The sequence below is a fragment of the Leptonychotes weddellii genome, chromosome 1, assembly GCF_054177405.1.
Source record: "Leptonychotes weddellii isolate Sample4059 chromosome 1, ASM5417740v2, whole genome shotgun sequence".
Lineage (NCBI taxonomy): Eukaryota > Metazoa > Chordata > Mammalia > Carnivora > Phocidae > Leptonychotes > Leptonychotes weddellii.
In genome coordinates, this window is record NC_138369.1 from 61,381,344 (window position 1) to 61,405,018 (window position 23,675).

Genomic DNA, 23,675 nt, shown 5'->3' on the forward strand with positions numbered 1-23,675 from the left:
AGGACACGAAGTGCTGCTGTTGGAGCCAAGTGTCCTTCCCTACACTTGTAAGGAGTATTACTGTTAGTGCTCTGCCTTGCCAGGAGTGTGTCTGCATGGCTACGGTCACAATGACATTCGATCTAGGTCAAGTTGAAAACAGTTACTCCTAAGGAGAAGGCAGGGTCAGCACTTAAATAATTCGATCATTGGCAGCTCAGAAATTACCCTGCTCTCTTGTCGAAGAAGGAGTTTGGTTTTCGCCACACAGAAAGGAGTCAGGGCACATTCTTTTTTTTTTTTTTAAGAAGTTTTTTTTTTTTTTTTTTTTTAAAGTTTATTTGTCAGAGAGAGAGGGAGAGCAAGCACAAGCAGGGGAAGCCACAGGCAGAGGGAGAAGCAGGCTCTCCGCTGAGCAGGGAGCCCGATGCGTGACTCAATCCCAGGACCCTGGGATCAGGACCTGAGCCAAAGGCAGATGCTTAAGCGACTGAGCCACCCAGGCGTCCCCGAGTCAGAGCAAATTTTAAGTAGGACAGGGCTTAGTCAGTGGAGCATGTGACTCTTGATCTCAGGGTTGTGGGTTTGAGCCCCATGTTGGGTGTGGAGATCACTCAAAAATAAAATCTTAAAAAAATTTAAGTAGGACATGAAAATAGAAATAAAGACTTTTTTGTGAATTTGTAAGGCTAACTGCTGTAACACATCTTGATCTTAATGGCCTAATTCAGCAGAACTTTCTTATTCCTATACCAGCCTGATGTGGGTGCTCCTTAGCAGGTGATTCTTCCAGGTGGTGATTCGGGGACCCAGGTCCCTTACCTCTTTGCCATAATTGTTGCGGGGTTCCCAAGTTCACCTGCAGGTTGTGTGTGTGTGTGTGTGTGTGTGTGTATGAGAGAGAAAGTGAGTGTGTAAGAGTGGGTGTGTATGTATGTGGGAGGGAGAGAGAGAATGTGTGTATTATGGGTCAAGACTGCATTGCTTTTCCTCACATCCTATTGGCTAAAACTCAAATGGCGACACCCAAACTGTAAGGGAATCTGGGAGAATATATTCTGGCGGTGTCTCCTGGAAGAGGAAGGAAGCTTATAGGCCAGTGCCCCTCCACCTTGAGCTGCATCAGAATCACCTGGAAGCAGAAAACACAGCTTTCTGGGTTCCTCCCGCAGAGTTTCAGATTCAGCAGGTCTTGAGTGGGGCCCAAGAATTTACATTTCAAAGAAGCTCCCAGGTGATGTTGATACTGCTGGAGTAGGAGCTTTAATTTGGAATAGTCCTGTCTGTGATGCATTTCTGTGTCTTGATTTATCCATGCTAATAATGAAAACCAGAAGTCTATCTTTATTATCCTGGCCTAAGGTATGGGAGGGAAGGAGACGGGTAAGATAGATAAACAATCTTGGCCAGAATGTTAAAAATAATTACAAGTGGAAGATTTCTTAGAGGAATTGGAGTTCTGGAGGACTGGGTCCTGGGGTGTCAGGCACCCTGCTCTGTGGGAGGGGAGCGGGGGTGGGCACCTCTGCTTCTGGGAAGGGAGCTTCCAGCTTGCTGGGTTAGCTCTGTTGGAACAGGAAGGCGGGGAGAATAAAGTTCCTAAGAGAGTCCAGGAGAGGTGACTTGAGAGGTGACTTGGAGAAAGGGCCAAGGGAGGACTGGCATGACAATCAAAGAGGAGTTTATGATTGCTGGTGCAAACCAAGCCTTGCCCTTGGATTGTGAGTTTCTTTGGGTCTCAGAATATCTGTAAATTGGGAATGACAATGTGTAACTCTTGGGTTGCTGTGAGAATGAATTAGATCAGAGGGTTGTAAATGTTCTTGGTTCATGGTGCTTCTACTGTGAAGAAACCCCTAAGTTTCATTTATTAAATGGTTAGTTCCAAACAACTTCATACATATTTATGTTTTAGCACCTTGGTATTTGAAAAAATAGTAATAATCATAAGTGGAAAAAAATCTGTTTAAATAATGCAATTACTTATGGATGGGATGTATGCACTTGCGGGCCCTGTGTGGCTTTCAAGCTTTGGAATCATATTGGGCATATCACTGCCTTCTTTTCCTGTTCCACGTTGATGTTTGCTTCTTATCCCCGCACCTGCTGAAAACCCTACTTTGCAGAGATACGATGTTGTTCAAAGGAATGTAGTGCAATCTAACATTGAAACTGTGAAAACAAACTGAGTTAGTACATGCACGGCGTCTGACCCGTGTTGAGTATTGCCATATGTCCCTCAAAAACGTAAACTATTTTTTTTTTTAAGATTTTATTTATTTGACAGAGAGAGACACAGCAAGAGAAGGAACACAAGCAGGGGGAGTAGGAGAGGGAGAAGCAGGCTCCCAGCGGAGCAGGGAGCCCGATGCGGTGCTCGATCCCAGGACCCTGGGATCATGACCTGAGCTGAAGGCAGACGCCTAACGACTGAGCCACCCAGGCGCCACCAAATGTAAACTATTTTTGCAGTGCCTCTGTGAGTTCGCAGTAGTGACCCAGGAGCTTTGGTGCCTGGCTTGGAAACTGGAATTTGGTGGGGTTCTCCCCGCCCCACCCCGGCTTCATTAATCCATTGAACAAAAGTTCACTGAGTATCAGTGAAGTGTCGGCACTGTGCTGGGCACTGGGAGGAGAACATATTTCTGCCTCCCGAGGGTGTAGAGTCCTAGTGGGGAAACTAGATGTGGAATTAGAGGCTCCTGCAAGTATAGACTCCCATTGGGGCCGGGCTGGGCCGGGAAGGACAATTTCAAGGTGCTATGAGAGCTTGTGGGAGGAATAGTTGAGTATCAGGAAGTTTCTCAAGTTGGTGGTCCTTGAGTTGTTCCCGAAGGCTGAGAAGTTAACATGGCAAGAAGGCAAAGAAGCCATAGTCTAGGTGGCAGGAATAGCGTTCTGGGCAGGTGTTTTTCGAACTGTGCTGAAGGACCCCCACCTCCTCCCCTCAATTCCGTTGTGGTTGATCCATGACTAGTGTGTAGCTTGTACGTGCCATGTGTGTTTAATGAGACCGATCCTCTGATCACGCAGTCGGGTGTTGAAGCAAAGCCAAAATTGCAAAGCTCTTGTAGACTGGGAACAGTCTGTGGGCCACACTTGGAGTAACTGTTCCAGACAGGGAGGAATAGCATGAGCCAAGGTCCTGTGGTGTGGGAGACGACTTGGGGACTCTGAGGGTGGAGAGGAGAGGCTGCTGTGAGTGGAACAGAAAGCGAGAAGGCGGAAAAGCCAGCAGGGGCTGTAGTGAGCCTCTGGGCCGCAGGAAGAACTTGAGTCTCAGATGAAGACCTTTTCTTCCTGGTGCAGAAGGGGAGTTTGTTGGGGTGACTTCCTAGGCGATAGGTTGAGCGTGTAAACAGGCCAGATGTGTGGCTACAAAGACCTGTTTGAGTGCTTTAGGCAACTTGCAGCCCCTCTGCTTTTACCTTGCAACGGCATTGTGGCCTCCCAGAGTAGAGTGAGTTCTCGAAGGGCCTGCTGGAGCGTGCCAGGTGGCTGTGTGAGCACGCCCAGTTCCCTGACCGGTGACCCCTGGAGCTCGGGCTCCTTAGGGTTACCCATGCCACCAGTAGAAAGCTCAGGGCCCAGCTTGCTGTTCCCTGCGTGTAAAAGGGCCTCTCTTAGAGGCTTAGAAGGTCCAGCTGTTTCTGTGAAGTCCTACGGAGTGTGTCACCCGAGGCTGTCACCCAATGCATCTGCTTGTCTTTTTTGGGGGGGGCGGGGGGAAGGGGGTCATTTGGAGGCTTACTGTGATCTCCATGGGCACCAGGTGAGGTAATGGGCCTTACACCAAATCCGGAATGGACGTAGCCTGTGCCTAGCCTGGTGGCCCCTTATAAGCACCATTCTGGCTTAAGAACCCAGGACTCTCCCCTTACTCACGGGCTGACTTCTGTGGGGCGCCCAGGAGGGACTTGGGGTTTCCACCTCCCTGAATTGAGAGCCTTGGTGTTGATTTAAGGATGACTTTCCCCCTTTGCTGTGAGGCGTGGGCTGGAGAAGGAGGAATGATGCACTGTGTTTCTCTGCACAGGTACTTTGTGCTGGATTTTGAGGCTGGCATCCTGCAGTATTTTGTGAATGAGCAAAGCAAACACCAGAAGCCTCGGGGAGCCCTGTCTCTGTCTGGAGCCATAGTGTCCCTGAGTGACGAAGTTCCCCACATGCTGGTGGTGTACTCCGCTAACGGAGAGATGTATAAGCTGAGAGGTATGTTCTTCTAACTCTTCAGATGGGTCTCAGGGGCTGCACTCCCAGTTACCATGGTGGCAGCTCTCCTGGGTGTTTTTTTTTTTTTTTTAAATCACCTTTAACAATTTGCTGTGTTTGACGACTCCGTGGTGACAGACAGATAGACACTGCCTCTCTTAAACCTGGGGCAGGGAGACGGAGCTGGCATTGGGAATTGCTTGTCCTGAATAACTGAGGAATTAAGGACAGATGAAAGGGGAGTGACAGTAAAGCCAGCCCAGCTTTCGGATTTCAGATTTTTCATATCAGATCAGTGTATATTTTCTTGGACTTTACAGTATGAATCTTCACTACAATCCCCTGCGCGGCTAGGCTGTGAGGACAAAACAAACATTTCAAGGGTCAGTGCGCCTCTCCTCTGCCGCCCCCCCGCCCCCGCCCCCGCCCCCGAGTTTCTCTAGAACCGTCTCTTAGTAAAGGCCCCCTTCACTTATATTGTTGTTTTTTTTTTTTTTAAAGATTTTATTTATTTATTTGAGAGAGAGAATGAGAGAGAGAGCATGAGAGGGGGGAGGGTCAGAGGGAGAAGCAGACTCCCTGCCGAGCAGGGAGCCCGACGCGGGACTCGATCCTGGGACTCCAGGATCATGACCTGAGCTGAAGGCAGTCGCTTAACCAACTGAGCCACCCAGGCGCCCAGCCCCCTTCACTTATATTGTATTTATTCTGGTGTAGTATTAGAGCCTGGTAAGGAAGCCGTCTGTTTGGTGTGGAGTTAATTTTTTTGTCTTGCTTTTTTCCCCTTCTCTTTGCTTCTTGAGAACTGAGGCCTGCTCAGCATCCTCCTGGAGGATAAATCCCCAGGAAGCCCCGCACTGAGCCATGGCTATAGGTCCCACCACCCCCAAGGCACGTCCATCGTACAGGTCTTTAGCAATGCCAGCCCCGACTGTAGCAGTATAATTGGATTGCTAGATCATTCTTCCATCGTTCCATTACAGTTGCATTGCCAGAAAAATTGTCAGTTTTCTTCAATGAAATAACAAAAACAACAATCCGGATGCCCATGTTGGTGTGTGTGCATGCATGTACGCGCACACACACACACCGAGTCAGTGTTATTAAGGTCTGAGGAAGGGTAGGACTTGTATGTATTGAGTGTTGGGGGTTGGTTGAGAATTCTGCCTTCCTACATATTTCTTTGCCCAAGGAAGGGCTCAGTACAAAGAAAAGGCCCCTTGTGTCTCTCCTGGACCCCAAGGAACTGACAGCGAGAGATCAGCCTCTGCAAAGCCAGACCGAGGGCCCAGCCTCCTTGCCTCTGAGTCCAATTTTTTTTTTTTTAAAGATTTATTTATTTATTTGAGAGAGCGAGAATGAGAGAGAGCACATGAGAGGGGGAAGGGTCAGAGGGAGAAGCAGGCTCCTCGCTGAGCAGGGAGCCCGATGCGGGACTCGATCCCGGGACTCCAGGATCATGACCTGAGCCGAAGGCAGTTGCTTAACCAACTGAGCCACCCAGGCGCCCCCCTCTGAGTCCAATTTTCATCATTCCACCTACAAGCTTTCCTGCCAAGAGATGGAATAAGCTAATGTTTCTTTACTATTGATACACAAGTCATATTTCAGAATCTATAAAACAACCCAGAAACCTATGAAATAAAAATGCCTATCATTGAAAAAAGTTTTTCAGTTTTTGGAAACGCGGGAAGATTCATGTTCTCTTTGGAGATTCATGCGGTGCGTGTTCCAGCTGGCTAGATTTATATGGTCCTTGCTTTCGTTTTGTTGTTTATTGCTTAACAAATTGTTCAGGCAGAAACAAAAGCAGGTGAAAAACTTAATGGCACTCCCCACCCCCCGAACCCCCCCACCTGTGGTTTATAAAATGACACAAACCCACACAAATGAAAAAACCCAACTAATATGACAATTGAGCCATCTCATTTTTGCCTTTTTTTTTTTTTTTTAAAGATTTTATTTATTTATTTGAGAGAGAGAGAATGAGAGACAGAGAGAGCATGAGAGGGGGGAGGGGCAGAGGGAGAAGCAGACTCCCCGCCGAGCAGGGAGCCCGATGCGGGACTCGATCCCGGGACTCCAGGATCATGACCTGAGCCGAAGGCAGTCGCTTAACCAACTGAGCCACCCAGGCGCCCATCATTTTTGCCTTTTAAGAGTCAGGGGTTGATTTGGTTTTTTTTAAGGGTAGCTTTAATAACAAATACAAAAGTTTTATTATCTGCGTGACATTATCGCAAGGGCTAAATTTAGCGTAAAGTTAGGAACTGCAGAAAAGGCGGGATAAATTCTGCAGATATATGGCTGGTCCTTGGCTCATCCCAAGAGGATCTGGGTGTTGGTTTTCTCACTGCACATCTCACCTACATGTAGAATTGAATGAGTCTTGATGTCAGTAGATGCACGGCTTCTGAGAATGTTTTTGGTGCAGAGCCTTTGAATGGGACCGCCATAACCTGGCAGTTCTTCACTTTTCCTAGGGAAAAAGGCTCTCGTTTCTGCAGAATCCTTTGGAAGTCAAAGTCACCTGATCTTACGCTGGTCTGCCACTCCAGATTTGTTCACCCGAAAGTTCAAGCTGAAGTTGAGTTGTATTGACAGACAACACTGAGGCCCATTTTTGTAAACAATTATAACTTCCAGGGGAATCTTTCTGTTTCCTGCCTAGTCAATATTCATGCAGTTAAAGTTATAGTAAACTATTTATGCAGTTAGTTATGCAGTGAAATTGATGACTTAGATTTTATTAGAACCTGTTATATATCCATGATAGTTTAAGAAAATAATGTGATGTATTTGAGAGATGGGAGTGTAGATGGAAGATAATGACCATACAGTTGGCTTGTATTTTAATGTCTCTTTGGAGGAAATTTGAAGACCTCTAAAGCAGCATTTGGAATATTGTTCTGTCCAATCATAACATGAATCATTGAGGACACATATTAAAATAATTCAATTGAATGTTTATTTTGTAGATGCTAGTAAGTCCACAGTACAATTCTGGAAATGCCCAAAGGCCCTGAAAAACTATACTTTGAGCCTCTTATTTGCCACACATGTAGAGGTGCTTAAAAATAATCATGTTTTACCTTCCCTGCTTTATATTTTTATTTTATTTTTTTAAGGGTTTATTTATTTATGAGAGAGAGTTGGGGAGAGGGGGTAGAGGGAGATGGAAAGGGAGAGAGAATCTCCAGCAGCCTCCCTGCTGAGTGCAGGGCCCCATGTGGGGCTCGATCTCAGGGTCCTGCACTACTCGGGAGCCCCCCTGCTGCCTTTTTTTTTTTTTTTTTAAGATTATTTATTTATTTATTTGAGAGAGAATGAGAGACAGAGAGCATGAGAGGGAGGAGGGTCAAAGGGAGAAGCAGACTCCCCGCCGAGCAGGGAGCCCGATGCGGGACTCAATCCCGGGACTCCAGGATCATGATCTGAGCCGAAGGCAGTCGCTTAATCAACTGAGCCACCCAGGCACCCCCCCCCCCGCTGGCTTTTTAAAGAAGTAGAAATGATGGGGCTCCTGAGTGGCTCAGTAGGTTAAGCAGCTGCCTTTGGCTCAGGTCATGGTCTCCGGGTCCTGGGTCCTGCTCAGCGGGAAGCCTGCTTCTCCCTCTCCCTCTGTTTCCTGGCTTGTGTTCTCACTCTTTCTCTGTCCAATAAATAAATAAAATCATTAAAAAAAAAAAAAGTAGAAATGACTTTTTTCAGAGGAGGTTAAAAAAAAGGGCAAAAATTGTTCTTATAACAGACATTTCAGAGTATGTTTTTAATGTGGTTTAAGAGGGAATTTTCTGTTGAGATTTAGTGTAATTTGTGTGTGTGTGTGTGTGTGTGTGAACAGAGGCTGCCTGAGAATATTGCGATCTGCCTTTGTTTTCCCCTTTGTTCTCTCTCTACCTCACTCCCTGGGCCCCCCACCCCCATAGGTGGGTGTAGAAATAGGTTAGATATGTTTTGGAACCATCTCTGCAAGCGTTTCTTTCTCTATTTTAGCTGCCGATGCAAAGGAGAAACAGTTTTGGGTGACTCAGCTTCGAGCTTGTGCCAAATACCACATGGAAACGAGTTCTAAGGTAAGTAACCATGGGGAAGCAAGGAGACACTGGAGTAATTTGGAGAGCTACCCTTCAGCCCAATTATCTGTTTCTTTGGGGAGGCTGTTTCTCCTGTCATTTTTGAAGTTACCCACTGTATTGGAATTCATATTGCCCTGCTGCATTGAAATCTAAAACCAAGAGGAAAGTAGGAGGATTAGCTTGTAGGTAGAATGAAGAGGCCTGCAGACACCTCATTGGAACTGATTCTGGGAAGACCCTTCTGTGGCTTCACATGTTGTCAATTTAGGCTGCTGTTAATGTCTGTTGAGAAACTTGAGTGGATGATTTCACTGTGGAGGCAGAGGGAATTCGATTTACTGTTCATGGGAGACTAGTTGTCGTCAGTGGTCCTTAAATAAAACATAGACCCCAAATTGATGAAATATCCTGCAGGGAACTTCAGCATTCCAAGTATAGAAATGTTCTCAGGTAATTTGGCATCTAAGTTATGAATTCTTTTTTCCTCAGGATTCGGTAGGAGGTCTTAGATCAGATACGTGAGAGATAGGAGGTAGGCATTTTCATGGATTATTCGGAGGATTTCCTAGCATTAGAATACAGGAAATAATTGCAAAGTAAATTTATTCATGGCAATAAATATTTGTTGAAATCAATGCTCAAAGGACTACCCCTTTTATATCATTAATTCTAATTTAAGTACGGTACCTGATTGGAGTGTTTTTCCACATTCTATGCATCCAGTAGAAAGACCCACATATGAAACTTCTGGGGGCGCCTGGGTGGCTCAGTCAGTTAAGTGTCTGCCTTCGGTTCAGGTCATGATCCCGGGGTCCTGGGATCAAGGCCACATTGGGCTCCCTGCTCAGTGGGGAGTCTGCTTCTCCGTCTCCCTCTGCCTGCTACTCTATCTACTTGTGCTCTCTCTCTGTCTGTCTGTCAAATAAATAAATAAAATCTTTAAAAAAGAAAAAGAAAGAAAGAAAAAAAAGAAACTTCTGATGATTTTAATCCTATAGTCAGTCAGCTGTCTTGCTCAAGGCCATGGGAAATGCCTTGCTTAGGTATACCTCCCTGTTCTGCCTCCAAGTACGATCTGAACTGATTTCTTCATAATGATCTTGTTCACTGTTAATTTTTTTTTTCTTTTATGAGACCTCTTTTCCTTGACTTGCTTACTACTGTTTTGCTCTCACCCCTTTTGACTTCCCCACGCAGAATCTGGGTTTACCATAGGTAGGGCCCTACTTCTAAAGCTTTTTTCTCTTTGCCTTGCTTTGTTTTCTAGGAATTATGGTAGGAGTCCTGGACATTTCATCAGTATTTTATAAACTCCTAGGCAGGGCAGTTAAAATTTTTCTTTTTATATGTATCTTTTTACTTTTTTATAAAACAGAAGGGCCTAAAATAAAAAGGACAGATCTCCCAACATGGTAATGTATGCTCATTAGAGATAATTGCACTTGACAGTTCTTGTACATCATTCAAGTAGATTTAGGCATGTGTTAGGATGTATGTATATGTGTGTTTGTGTTTTTTACACGGATGGGATCTTTTCATGCATACAGTCCCTCCCCCCCCTCCCCCTTTTTAAAAGGTACTTTGGAAGTCTTATTAGATATATGGGATCTAATAATGGATGTCTGCTTTATTTAAGTCCTCTACTGACAGACATTTAGGTTGTTAGACATAATGCTATAGTGTACATCTTTGTATATATATCTTTTTGTGCCTCTAGGTGTACATAGAAAGTTATATCACTGGACTTGTAGGTCACAGACTCTGTGTCTGCTGTATTTTCCTAGACATTGCTAAATTGTCTTCTAAAAAAAATCCTCCTAATTTGTTCTGCTACCAATTTTGTGTGTAAAGATGCATTTCCCCCTCTAACTGTGGCTCTTCTAATGTTTAGCTTTTGATAGTCTCGTGGATAAAAAATTAATCCCCCGTGATTTTCATTTTCACTTCTAAAGTCATGACAGGGGTTGAGTATGTTTTCAAATGTTGATCGTCACATGTATTTCTTTGATGTGATCTGCCAATTTTTATCCTTCATCCTTTTATCCTTTTTATATTGAGTTCTTTTTTTCTCCTTGATTTGCACTTAGCTATATGTGAATTGAGCATATTTGTCCTTTGCCTGTTATTTGTATTATAGATGTTTTCTCCTGGTAGGTCACCTGTATTTTGACTTGGGGTACATTTTTTGCTATGTAGGATATTTAATTTTTGCTGTCAAATTTATGAATATTTTCATTTTTGGCTTTTGGTATTACATCATGCTTAACAAAGGCTTCTTTGTTCTAAAATAATGAGATTTCCAGTGTTTTCCTCCAGTGAATTTATAGTTTAATTATTGTGTTTCAATCATTGGTTCATCTGGAATTTATTTTGGATGTAAGAATTGAGGTCAGGAAACCAACTTGAAGTGCACTGATGTTTTAATGAATCACTGGAGACTGGGAAAGGTAAGGACCTCTTCATGGTAGTAAGAAATAGGAAGAGAATTTAAAGATTCTCTGAAGGAGAGTTTGATTTACTGATGTGTTCTCTGGGTAGTTTTGAGAATACAGATTAACTTGTTAATGCAGAACCCAAATAAATAATAATTTAGGTGGCAGGGCCTGTAGGATTTCCTATTTGAGACTGCAAGTGGAATTGCTGACCATCCCTCATTTATAGCGTAGCTACTGTGATCCCCTAGGGAATAATGATTTTTACATTGTGAACAGACCCCGTTGCTCAGCAGAGGCGTTATGAAGTCCAAGGCCGCTTAGGCAAAAGCTAGTAGTGAAAATGAAGTTGGGCTTAACATGACTCTGATCCCAATGTCCAGTTAACTGTAGGGTGGCTATTTACTTTGCATCATGGCTATTAAGAATATATGTGGAGCCTTCTCTTTACTCTGTTCTTCTCCTTCACGCTCAGCAGGTCAGATCCCTCTCCTGTAGATTCTAGAGAATATTCTCTCTGTGATTGCTTGGAAGTTTGTCTTTTTGAAAACTTTTTATTTAAAATCAAGTGTTCCCTGGAGCAAGTATGAGGCAGATGGGATGGTGCTATCATTCTAACTCCCCTTAGTGAGAACTGCAGGATAAGCATATTCATTGAGCCTGCAGAGGGCTTCACGGAGGACCCGTCCAGCAGTTCTGAAACCCAGACCTGTCTCAGTCAGTACCCGAGGAGGTTTTCCCCAGTCTTGAAGTGAAATGAAAAAAACATTCCCTAAATGTGCCTGAAGTCAGCTTAGTCAATATAAAGGATGGCTCTTTATTCAGAAATTACATTGCTTTGCTTTTTGAGGGTTAAAATACTCTTTTTATTGTAGAAGACACAGAGTATTTATGGACTCATTGATTGCCCTTTTTTTTTTAAAATGTACGTTTATTGAGGTATAATTTACATAAAGTAAAATTCACCCCTTTTAAGTGTGAAGTTTATTTTTTGATGGCTGCATGCAATCATGTAACCATCACCACAATTACCATTCTGTTGCCCCCAAAAGTTCCCTCTCTACCCTGTTGTGGTTGATCCCCTCCCCCTCAGCTCCAGGCAAACACCCATCCATATTCTGTGTGTAGTTTTGTTTCTTCTAGAATGTTCTACAAACTGAATTATATAGCCTTTTGCATCAGACTTCTTTCACATAGAATAATGCTTTTTTTTTTTTTTTTTTTTTTTTTTTTACGGCCAAACTTCCTTCTTTTATTAAATTTTCGGTAAAAACACCAACCATGTCGGGCGCCTGGGTGGCTCAGATGGTTAAGCGTCTGCCTTCGGCTCAGGTCATGATCCCAGGGTCCTGGGATCGAGTCCCGCATCGGGCTCCCGGCTCAGCGGGGAGCCTGCTTCTCCCTCTGACCCTCTCCCCTCTCATGCTGTTTCTCTCTCGCTCGCTCTCTAAAAAAGAAATAAAATCTAAAAAAAAAACAAAAAACAAAACAAAACAAAAAACACCAACCATGTCAGAATTTCCCAGGGTCCTGGGATCGAGCCCCGCATCGGGCTCCTCAGGAAGCCTGCTTTTCCCTCTCCTACTCCCCCTGCTTGTGTTCCCTCTCTCGCTGTGTCTCTCTCTGTCAAATAAATAAATAAAATCTTAAAAAAAAGGATTTCTAGACTCATTCCCAGATTAAAAAAAAAAAAAAAGTACTGGTTTTTGAAACCTAAGTGTCTGGCTACCTAGTCAAGCCCTTGTGGTTTCCATGTGGGGAAGCACCAGCTGGGAGGGTGGTGGAGCCAAGGCACGAGCTCATGTCTCTGGTTTCCTGCTCTTAACCTCACACATATCAGCCAGGGCTGCCTTCTTTCCCTCCGTGGGTGATGAGGCCCCTTTCGGACAGTTTCTGCTTCTAGATGGACAGAAACTGCCAAAGACCGAGAATCCCCTTTTCTTGACGTCACTTAGGTTTATCCTGTGGCCTTTAGTTGTTATTCGAGGTGCAGCTGCAAGGGTGTGAGGTGGGTCTTCTAGGAAGACTAGAACCCTGACTTTCTCTGAAAACACAAACAACAAAACAAAACATCTTATTTTTAATGCAGTATAAAAATTCAGGCATCATAAAGCCCTGACTGGAAAAGGGTTAAGAGAGAGCTGTAGTGAACTGTCCTTGTGAGAATTTACTAGTGCATGACTTTGAAGTATCGAATGTAGGAGTGGGTGTCTAGTTTTTATCAAGTAGGTGGTGTTTAGTAACCCTTAGGATGGGGGCATAGTGGTGTTCTGGGGACCACAATAAGCACTGAGAAAGGAACCATCTGTTGACAGAGTAATGGCGTTTAATACCTTCTATGTGAGTGACCATCACTCAGGATCACGCTACCTTACACAGAGGTCCTGTCTCCATGTTGACAAATTAGAAAGCTGAGGCCAGTGGAACCTCAATGACAGGCTCAGTGTCACGTAGCCATTAAGTCAGTGGATGGGAACGAGAGCCCGAGTTGCTAAACATGCCCCCTCCCCCTCATCCCTCCTCTTGGTTTCCTGGCAAGGAGCTGTGGGAAGGTTCGGGATGGTATTCCCCTGCCATGAACTTTATATTTTATAACGTAGAGGGGACAGCTCTGAAAAGGACACCTGTAATGTTTATGTACTCAAGGGACCCCTTCTCTGGTCTTTTAATAGATTCTGATTCCAGAACTCTTCAGTGAGTTGGCTTGAAAGTAACATTGGCCTTTTGCACTAATTTTTTTGTGATGTAAGCTCATAATGGTGAACACTTTTGGCAAGTTCCCATGAACCTTGAATGGAAAGTGTCTTCTGATGGAGTACATGCATGTTTCAGCTCAGGACATTCTAGTTTAGAAGAAATATTGTGGAGTACACAGAGAGAGGTCCTACATTTAAATACCCGCTGTGCTGATGATATGTCAAGCAGAACTGCTCAGGTCACTTGTATTCTTTCTCATCCTCTGTCCTCATCTTTGAATGGTAACATCTGTCTCCTGAGGTGGTCCTAAGGCGCAAGAAAGGGAATGTAGGCGAAGACCAGTTGCCCACAGGAAGCACTCCAAGGAGTTAGGGGCTCAGTAGCTTGTGCTGATGTTTAGTAAGCCTGCTGCCTGGAAGTTCAGCATCTCAGCTGTTCTTAGTGCTTGGACCAAACCCTCAAGGAAAACAAGTATGCTGTTTCATCCCTTTGTGATTATGTGTCTGTTTTCAGATAGGCCTTGTGATTTGCAAATAGCCATATCAGAGAACTCAGGGTCATTCAGAATCTGTGGAAGTCCATATTTGGGGGTAGGGAGTTGGAGACACTTAATGAATAATGCTGTTTTCAAGTGACTTTGACCTGTGGGAAAGTGGGATAGTGAGGACAGTAGCCAAGTGATTAGAAAGCATTGAAGGACATTCAGATTTTGAAGATTTTAGTTTCTTTGGCTTTAATTGTGACCGAGTGAGAGAATTTTTTAAAGATTAAGCTTGATGGGAAACACAGTTGTTTTCAATATTTTTTTTTATTTAAAATTTTTTTTTTTCCTCACCCTGGGGCGCCTGGGTGGCTCAGTTAGTTGGTTAAGCTTCTGCCTTTGGTTCGGGTCATGATCCCAGAGTCCTGGGATGGAGCCCCATGTCGGGCTTCCTGCTCAGCCTCTGCCCCTCCCCCTGCTTGTGCTGTCTCTCTCAAATAAATAAATAAAATGTTAAAAAAAATTCTTTTTTCCTCATCCAGACATGGAAGCGTGGATTCACTTGAGACGGGCGGGGGTGACATGTGTCCTGAGTGAGGAGTTCACTGGTCTGCTCCGTTAATTGAGCATTAGTACCTTCTCCCCTGACTTTCAACCCTAAAGGATAATGTGTGACATGTGGTAGCAATTATCACTTTTTCAGCCAGTACACTATGGTGAGGTACAGCTTGGTTGTTCAAAAGCTTAATGGAGCTCACAGCTTCTCTTTTTGGCTCAGCTGGCCTCTTTCTGACTGTATCCCATCCCTACCACAAACATAGTCTTGTTATGAATTCACTGCTGACAATTGTGAGCTTCCCCTCATAATGTAAGTAGCATTATTTTTTTAAAATTATGAATATTATCTATACTCAATAGAAAGCATCCAGAAGATAGGGAAATCTAAGAAAGAAAAAATTGCCCCCAATCTCAGTCCCAGACCTAATCTCTGATGATACCATTTGGGTGTACAACCTTCTACACACTTTTTTTTTGTGTGGATAAATAGAAAGAGTTACATGACTGCTTTTGTAGGTCCTTCCTTCCTGTCTCTTCACATGCATAGAAATCACACAAATTTGTTTTCGTGAGCGGCTTACCTTTCCCGTGAGGATGGACTGTAAGACCAGGCTTTGGCCACAGGCCTATTCCCTGTGTTGGGGTTGTTTTATCTTTAAAAGGACTGTGTGAGTGTTTTGCTGTTTCTTAGAGCATTTCTGGGATCTGCACTGTGTTTTACTTCTGGTCAGCTACCTGCCCTTTAGTCTTGGTCACTTCTTATCCCCTTGTTCCTTGTTCTGCTCTTGTTTAGTTCCAGAGGGGAAGTTGAGGAAATAAAGGTCCATCTTTATTGGTGTATTTACCCATCCAGCGACATGGAAAATGTAGAATTTTTTTTTTAATCTATGGGGAAATTAGGTAAGAAAATGTAGAAATTTGAGGCTTTCGAAGTAGTTAACACTATTCATTGTATTTGAAATCCTTTCTCTGGGTTCTCAGGGCCCCAGGCTTGCCTCCATCTTTGTATTTATTCCTTTGGACTCTGGAGATCCCATTCCATCTGAATCCTCCCCTTGATCATGTGTCCCCTAAGAGCAAACACTAACTACACGTTCACTTAGGAAGTCGGTAGGTCCCAGGGAATCTGTCTGTGTCGAGCATTTGAAGACACTGTGGTCAGATCAGATTGGTGTGTGGTTAGGGCTCCTGGTCCTTGCAAGGTAATTCTAAATTAAAATGCAAATTTCAGGGTACAGTCTTTTATGCAGATTTGGTCATGGAGGAATATGATTGTCTAATACAGGATTTTAAATTCATTATAAGCCTTAGGAGGTCTTGGATGAGCAGCAAAAGCTGCTGGGTTTCAAGGAGTGTATATATAAATATTCATGCTGGAAGCTGCCCAAATCACAAGTATTTTTTTTTCCATCCCCTAAAATGATAGTTGGCATACCAACTCATGTGAGCCTTTGGTCTGCGGTGTCTGGGAGGTGGATAGCCCCAAGAGTAGGTGGGCCAGCTCTTCTGAAGATAATGCCAGGTAAGAGCCTGCCCATGTTTTTGCACAACCAACAGCTTTCCCCTGACAGCGGACATCTGTCACCTGTGATATAGTTCCTAACTCCCATCCTCTGCTTTTGCCATGACATCTGGTACTCCCTAGTGATCTAGAGGTTCAGTTGGGGTTTGATGGGACATTGGATAATGAGAAGGGAGACAGGAGAGTGATGGGCTGGCCTGGTAAAGAGGCTGGTGCTGCTAAGAGCATGCTTTGTGGGTGCCTTCTGTCCTAAGGGCAGTGTGCTTTGGGTCAAGAGGCCATACTGGTAAGGGGCCAGAGAACCCGGCCTTGGGGACATTCCAAGACCTTCTCTAGGGAGGCATGGGGGATGTGTGGACTACTTCTGGGGAGTTAGAAGGCTTGTCTGTTGAGGGGAGGTTTGAGAGGGGAATTCTGACTGAATGTTAAATCCACGGCCCAGTGTGAAGAGTGAGAAGATTTGGAGCCACTGTTCAGGGGTTTCTCCCGGCACTCTAGGTTTCTGAAGGCGGAAGACTGTAACTTCCCTGACTCTCTGCCACCCTGGGGTGTGAGCCAAAGGGCTTTGGCGAGATGCTTTCATATCTTGGTTAGGGTGCATCACAACAGGAAGCACCTGCTTACTGAGACGAACCCAATGACAGCTGTAGAATCTGACCCCATATGGCCACAAGGGACGTCAGATGCCATCGAGTCCAGCATCCCAGCCCCACCTCCTCTCACTATTTGAGCAAAAATGCTACCAAAATATTCAAATAATGAGGTCATATGAGTTGATTCTCCTCAAAACAGTAGCCAATTTTAGTCACCCAGAGAAGGCACTGCTGGTAACTCACTGATGAAATGCTAAGAATTTTGGGGGTAATCTGACAAATGACATTGGTTTGGGGCCTCTGAGAACAATTTAGAATAACTCAGAAGTAATAGAGTGATTAGAAAGTGCTAAGAGATTCCAAACTCCCTTTGTTCTACTTGTCTAAAGAACAATAGAGGTAAGAAATAAGTTATGACAAAAGGTAGGTTCTAAAACTGTGCTAACGTGGAGACCTCTAGCCACATGAGGCTTTTTAAATTTAAATTACAGTTGACCCTTGAACAATGCAGGGGTTGGGGTGGTGACCACCCCACTTCCTGCGCAGTCAAAAAAATGCACTTACAACTTTTGACTGTCCCCAAACTTAACTACTGATAGCCTGTTGACCAGAAGCCTTATCTTAACATAAACTGTTGACTAACACATCTTTTGTAAGTTATGTGTTATATACTGTATTCTTACCATAAAGTAAGCTAGAGAAAAGAAAATGTTAAAATTGTAAGGATGAGAAAATACAGCATTGTACTGTACTTATTGAGAAAAATCTACGTATAAGTGGATCCTGCACAATTCAAACCCATATTGTCAAGGGTCAACTGTAACTGAAATTAAATTTTAAAATTCAGTTCCTCAGTTGCACTTAGCTCAGTCGTCACATCTGGCTGATGGCTGCCATATTGATACAGATACAGAACACTTCCATCATCACAGAAAGTTCTGATGGTTTCTGAGGAGGGAACTTACCAATGTCTAGTCTAATCTCTAATTGTGCTATGGACTTTTTTTTTTTTAATCTAAAAGGTATGAATGGTGTCTCCCCCCGCCCCCCAAACTTCTGTCCTTCCTTGCTGTGTTTCCTCTCAGGAGTTCTGGTCTGCTCCATGACCTTGGCATTAAATATCTTGATCACTCGCTTCTCCGGTCATGTTGTCTGTGCATCAGGAACATCCGTCTTCCTTGTGTGAAGGCAGGAGCTCATGTTCTCTTGAGGGCAGATTCTCTACATGCTCCCCCCTCAACTGCAGCTGTTTAAGAACCTCTAGTATGAGCTTCTGTGAGGAGCACAGGAGGGAGGGAAGGTTGTTGACGATGTTACCCCTTGGCTCCAACAACCTTCAATAGAAGCCTACTTCCCAAGACAAGGTCTCGAACTTTGGATGCCCAGCATGTGTCAGGTGCAGTTTTTTTCCCTCTACCTCATGTGCTTAGTGTTCTAGACAAGCAGGTCCCCAGCACACTGTGTATCATCACGCTTCCTTGCCTTTGTTCATGAGGATTCCTCTGCTGGGATGGGTTCCCCGCTTCATTCTTCATGTGGCAAATACCCTTGTGGTCCTCAAGGCTGATATGCTTCTGGGATGCCTTCCTGACCTACCTGGTCAGAGTGGATCTTCTCTCTTCTATGTTCCTGTTTATACCAACACTCACCTGTAAACACATCCCTTCTCACAAGGGTGTGTGTGTGTGTGTGTGTGTATGCATGTGTGTGTGCATGCACCCTCATGATTGACTGTGTCCTTAAGATCCTGGACTGCAGGGAAATCATAGCTGTATCTTCATACCTGCCACCATCCTGACATGATGGTGGAGATCAACCACTTAGTGCATTTTAAATGTCCACCCTACTTCCTCCTTCCTCACTCCATTAGGGACAGTAGTAGTAGTGGTGGTGGTGGTGTAGGGTTGAATTTGGGTTCTTTAAAAAACTATATCCAAGTTGTCATATTTTCCTAGAATACTATATTTTGTATTAGATCAAATGTTTGAGGATTTTTTAATGTAAGAGAGCTATTAGTATCTAACAGATGAAAATCAATCCAGAGTAACATTCAAGCTAAATGTATCTTAATTCTTTTAAGAGAGAAGAAAATAACAATCATAAGGAACACATTTTTTGAGAAAAGAAAATAATAAATGGCATCTATCAACACATTTCTATGTGGAAAGTCCTGTGAGAAGAACTTTTCTTGGATTATCTTTTTTTTTTTTTTAAAGATTTATTTATTTATTAGAGGGGGGTGGGGAGAGGGAGAGAGAATCTCAAGCAGACTCCCTGTTGAGTGCGGGGCCTGATGGAGGGCTCGATCCCATGACCCTGAGATCATGACCTGAGCCAAAATCAAGAGTCAGATGCTCAACTGACTGAGCCATCCAGGCGCCCCTCTTGGATTATCTTATGTATTTCTCACAACAGTCCTATGAGGCAGCTACTACTATTACCCCATTTTAATAGGCAAGGGCGCTAAGGCACAGAGAAGGTAAGTAATCTACCTGCCCAAGGTCACACAGCTGGCGGATGACTGCCATCTTTTTTTCCAAAAAATTTGAGATTCAATTCACATACCATTAAATTACCTTTTTAAAGTATACAATTCAGTAGTTTTTAGTGTATTTACAAAGTTGTGTAACCATCACTACTAATTCATTCCAGACTGTTTTATTACCCCCAAAAGAAAGCCTCTGTTTCCATTAGCAGTCACTCCTCATTACCCACCCACCCTCTCTCCCCAGCTCCTGGCAACCGCTAACCATTGTCTCTAAGGATTTGCCTATTCTGGACATTCCATGTAAATGGAATCCTATACTACGGCCTTTTATGTCTGGCTTATTTCACTTAGCATATTATTTTCAAGGTTCCTTCATGTTGTAGCTCTAATCAATACTTCATTCCTTTTCATGGATGAATAATATTCCATCATATGGACATGCCAGATTTTTCAATCCATTCATTCATTAATTGATAGATAACTGGCTTGCTTTCACTTTTTGGCTGTTATGAATAATGCTACTATAACATCTGTGTACAAGTTTTTGTGTGAATATCTATTCTCAGTTCTTTGGGGTATATGTCTAAAAATAGAACTGCTAGGTCGTATGGTAACTCCGTTTAACTTTTTGAGAAACAGCCAAACTGTTTTCCAAAGCAGCTGTACCATTTTCTGTTTCTACTGGCAGTGTACGAAGATTCTGATTTTACTGCATCCTTGTCAATACTATATTGCCTGTCTTTTCTATGATGGCCATCCTAGTGGGTATGGAGTGGTAGCTCACTGTGGTTTTGATTTGCATTTCCTGAATGACTAATGATGTTGAACATCTCTTCATGTACGTACTTCTTGGCCATTTATATATCATTTTTGGAGAAATGTCTATTTAAATTGTTTGTCATTTTTTATTTTTACTTTTTAATTGTTGTGTTAACAGTTTTTTTTAAGATTATTTGAGAGAGAGAGAGAAAGGGGGGAGGGGCAGAAAGAGAGAGGGAGAGAGAATCTCAAGCAGACTCCCTGCTGAGCATAGAGCACAACTTGGGGCTCGATTGCAAGACCCTAAGATCATGACCTGGGCTGGAATCAATTAACTGAGCCACCCAGGCACCCCAACAGTTCTTTATATGTTCTAGACACTAGACCCTTATCAGATACAGGATTTTCAAATATTTTCTCCAATTCTATGGCTTTTCTTCACTTTTCTCATCTTTTTTGACATAAGTACAATTTTTTAGAATAAGTAGAGCATCTGGTATTGTGGATGGAGTAAGGAATTGGATTCAGAGGACTTGGTTTCTGGCTATTTAGGGTATTTACAAGCAATTAACTAGTCTTGGAGTCTCAAGTAACCTAATATCTCTTAGCCTCAGTTTCCATGTCTATAAACTGGGTAAAATAATGGCATCAACCACACAGGGTAGTCTTTAGAATTAAATGACATTAAGCACTTCACAAATATCAGTTCTTTCTATAACATGAACTCATCCAGCTCTGCTATATCTCTGACAGGTAACCCTTGTTGAGCTAGGTTCCACCTGAAGATGGATCATGTGGGAGTAGCTAAGACCCTCCCCTAAAACCAAATTTTAATGACTCTCCCCTGCAAAGGTTTGGTAGACTACTCAAATGATCATATTCCTCATGCATCAGAAAACTCTGGTAGAATCCAGACGTAGCCAGTTTGGCTTTGTTGATATTGTGTGGTCTTGTGGTGAGTGGCTGCTCTTGTTTTCCATGTGGCCATGGGGTGGACCGTATTGGGTTCACAACTAGCCCTGCAGTGCTACCTGTAGGGTCAAGGCTCTCTCCGTGCCCCTGTGTGAATGGAGGCAAGAATTGTTGGTAAGAAGATGGAATTATGGGTTGTGGGTAGGATGAAATGAGATCACATCTGTTGCATGTGTACCATAGTGCCCAATGCTGAGTTAGTTTCCATAAGAGGTGTTGGGTTGATGGGGTGTGGGGGAGAACCCTGCCAAGTGATCACCCTGGGGAATGGTTATTACCAGACTGACCAGGACTGGAAACTGCACATATTGCGAAATGGGCTATTTCTGATAAATGAGTTACTAAAATAATCAGAAGAGAAAACTTTAAAATAATTTAAACAACTAAACATTAAAATTGATGAAAAGTTCAAAAAACTGGGTGGGTGGGGTGGGGTGGGGAAAGTGTATCATTATGGAACCAATCAGCCACTCAAACCAAAAAGCAGGAGAGATCTACATACACGCTTGAGCTCTCTCTCATACACACATATTTACACTCCCAGTGTTTGGAAGGACAAGCAAGCTAGTAACAGTGGTTGCCCCAGGTGAGGTGGGACTGGGGATTTAGGGTTGAAAGAAAGTAGAGATTTAGGTGTACCCTTTTGATACTATTGGAAATTTTCACATTGTACTTTGATTTAATTACATGTATAATTGACGTAGTTGTTCAAATGGTTAAAATTTAAATTTACAAAAAAAAATGGTTTCTTTGGGGTCCCTGGGTGGCTCAGTCATTAAGTGTCTGCCTTCGGCTCAGGTCATGATCCCAGGGTCCTGGGATCGAGCCCTGCATTGGGCTCCCTGCTCGCCGGGAAGCCTGCTTCTCCCTCCCCCACTCCCCCTGCTTGTGCTCCCTCTCTCGCTGTGTCTCTCTGTGTCAAATAAATAAATAAAATCTTTAAAAAAAAAATTGTTTCTTTAAGTGGAGCCAAGGCTATTTTGCTAAGTGCTGTGCTGTCTTAGGCCCCTCAAGTTCGTCCTTTTATCTTCAGGGAGAAGCTCTTCATGGGGCAGTGACTGATAAACCTGCTGTTCATTATATCCCTCACTTGAAAGTCTTAAAACCAAAGGCCTTGAATATTCAATAATTCCAAATTCCTGCCAATTTAGATTAGGCTTCCATTCTTGTTACTCAGAATTGATTTTACTTGATATGGGTTGAAGTGTTTAAACTTTAATGCTCTTTGGGGCAAGTGTTCCTTTCTCCCCTTTTATTTGAATTAGACAGAATTTAATGATGAACGTGGAATTGCCTCTAACTCAGCCGAAGCCTTCGGTGTTGGGGCAGTTGGCTGAGTAGTAGAGTTAGCTCTTGTCCTGTGTCCTGTGAGCAGAGCTTCTCCATTTGCAGATGGCAGTGAGGTAAATGCTACTGGACATGGAACCCCTTAATGCTCCCTACCTGAAAACATTTTTAGAAATCACAGGGGTCTTGGGGTGCCTGGGTGGCTTAGTCAGTTAAGCATCTGCCTTCGCTTCAGGTCATGATCCTGGGGCCCTGGGATTGAGCCCCACATCAGGCTCCTTGCTCAGCGGGGAGTCTGCTTCTGCCCCTACCTCCACCCCTCCCCCTGCTCGTGCGCACACTCTCTCTCTCCCTCCATCTCAAATAATTTCTTAAAAAAAAAAAAAAAGAAATCACAAGGGTCTCAAAAAACTCGTACAGCTTACTGTATAATATACTAGCCTGATTTAATATTTTAGAAGTATTTTATTATCTTTCCCCAAATTGTTGGGTAAAAAGCAAGATGAATTGGATCTCCCAGTGAGACCCTGAGGAATAAAGTGCCTCAAGTTGAAAAGCAAAGTGTCTTGGGCTACTACTATCTGTTTTCCTAAGTAGCAAGTCTTTAGGGGGAATAGAATATGTAGGGTTGGGGCACGCCTGAGTGGCTCAGTCATTAAGCGTCTGCCTTTGGTTCAGGTCATGATCCCAGGGTCCTGGGATCGAGCCCCACATTGGGCTCCCTGCTCAGCGGGAAGCCTGCTTCTCCCTCTCCCACTCCCCATGCTTGTGTTTCCTCTCTCGCTGTCTCTGTCAAATAAATAAATAAAATCTTAAAAAAAAAAAAAAAGAATGCAGTTTAAGCTTGATAAACTCTCAGTAAGTAAAGTTGGACAAGCTCATCTGAGGATTTACTCTTCCCTTGGCTCTATCTTCCCGTTTTCTGCTGTTGGGCAATTTTACTTCCATGTTACATTAAGCTTGGAGCCATTTTTCTTCTAGAGTTTTTCACAGATAATTACCTTTTGGGTACTTAAAACTAAGTGTAAAACATCACCCTCATAAACACACCATCAAATTAAGTAAATAAAACACAATTTAAGAACAGCTTTTATTAAAACAATAAAATTTGGGGATTTTTTTATTGTCTTAATAAAGTGTAACAATTTTGCGTACCTTCTCAAGCATAATTTTAAAATTAGGCCGCCTGCCTTGCCCAAAAGGCAAGTATTAGTGCTGCCCAGGATGATGATCTTAGGTCAAGGGGACCTTTAGATTAAAAAAAAAAAAATGCTATTTTGATTCAGTTGAACTAATTCCACCATTTATCTGTACTTAAATAGGGCTTTGTTCTAGAATAAATAATTTAGTTGCTGTTTTCTGCCTAGAATATTGGTGGATGATTTTATATAGATAGGCTTCTGTGGGAAGTTTTAATTTAAGGCAAGATAGACAACTCTTAGTCTGAGGACATTCCTGCACTGGACTTCATTGTAGACAATATGAAGGAGCACATCAAGGAACAGGGGATCCAGGTATATGGTTGGGGTCAGCTGTTGAGAGCGGGGTTGTTTGATCCCTCTTTTGCTGACACTGGGAGAGAGGCTTAGAAGGAGGTCAGTTTGGAAGGAGTATTC

The 23,675-nt window shown here is 43.4% G+C and overlaps 1 protein-coding gene across 1 annotated transcript in view; it reads left to right on the forward strand.

Annotated features, from left to right (window-relative positions):
* Window positions 1-23,675, forward strand: part of OSBPL10 (oxysterol binding protein like 10) — a 280,920-nt gene that overhangs the window by 98,073 nt on the left and 159,172 nt on the right. The window contains exons 2-3 of the mRNA XM_081825542.1: window positions 4,016-4,191; window positions 8,188-8,267. Of these exons, the coding sequence (XP_081681668.1) occupies window positions 4,016-4,191; window positions 8,188-8,267 (256 nt within the window). The remainder of the gene's footprint in view (window positions 1-4,015; window positions 4,192-8,187; window positions 8,268-23,675) is intronic.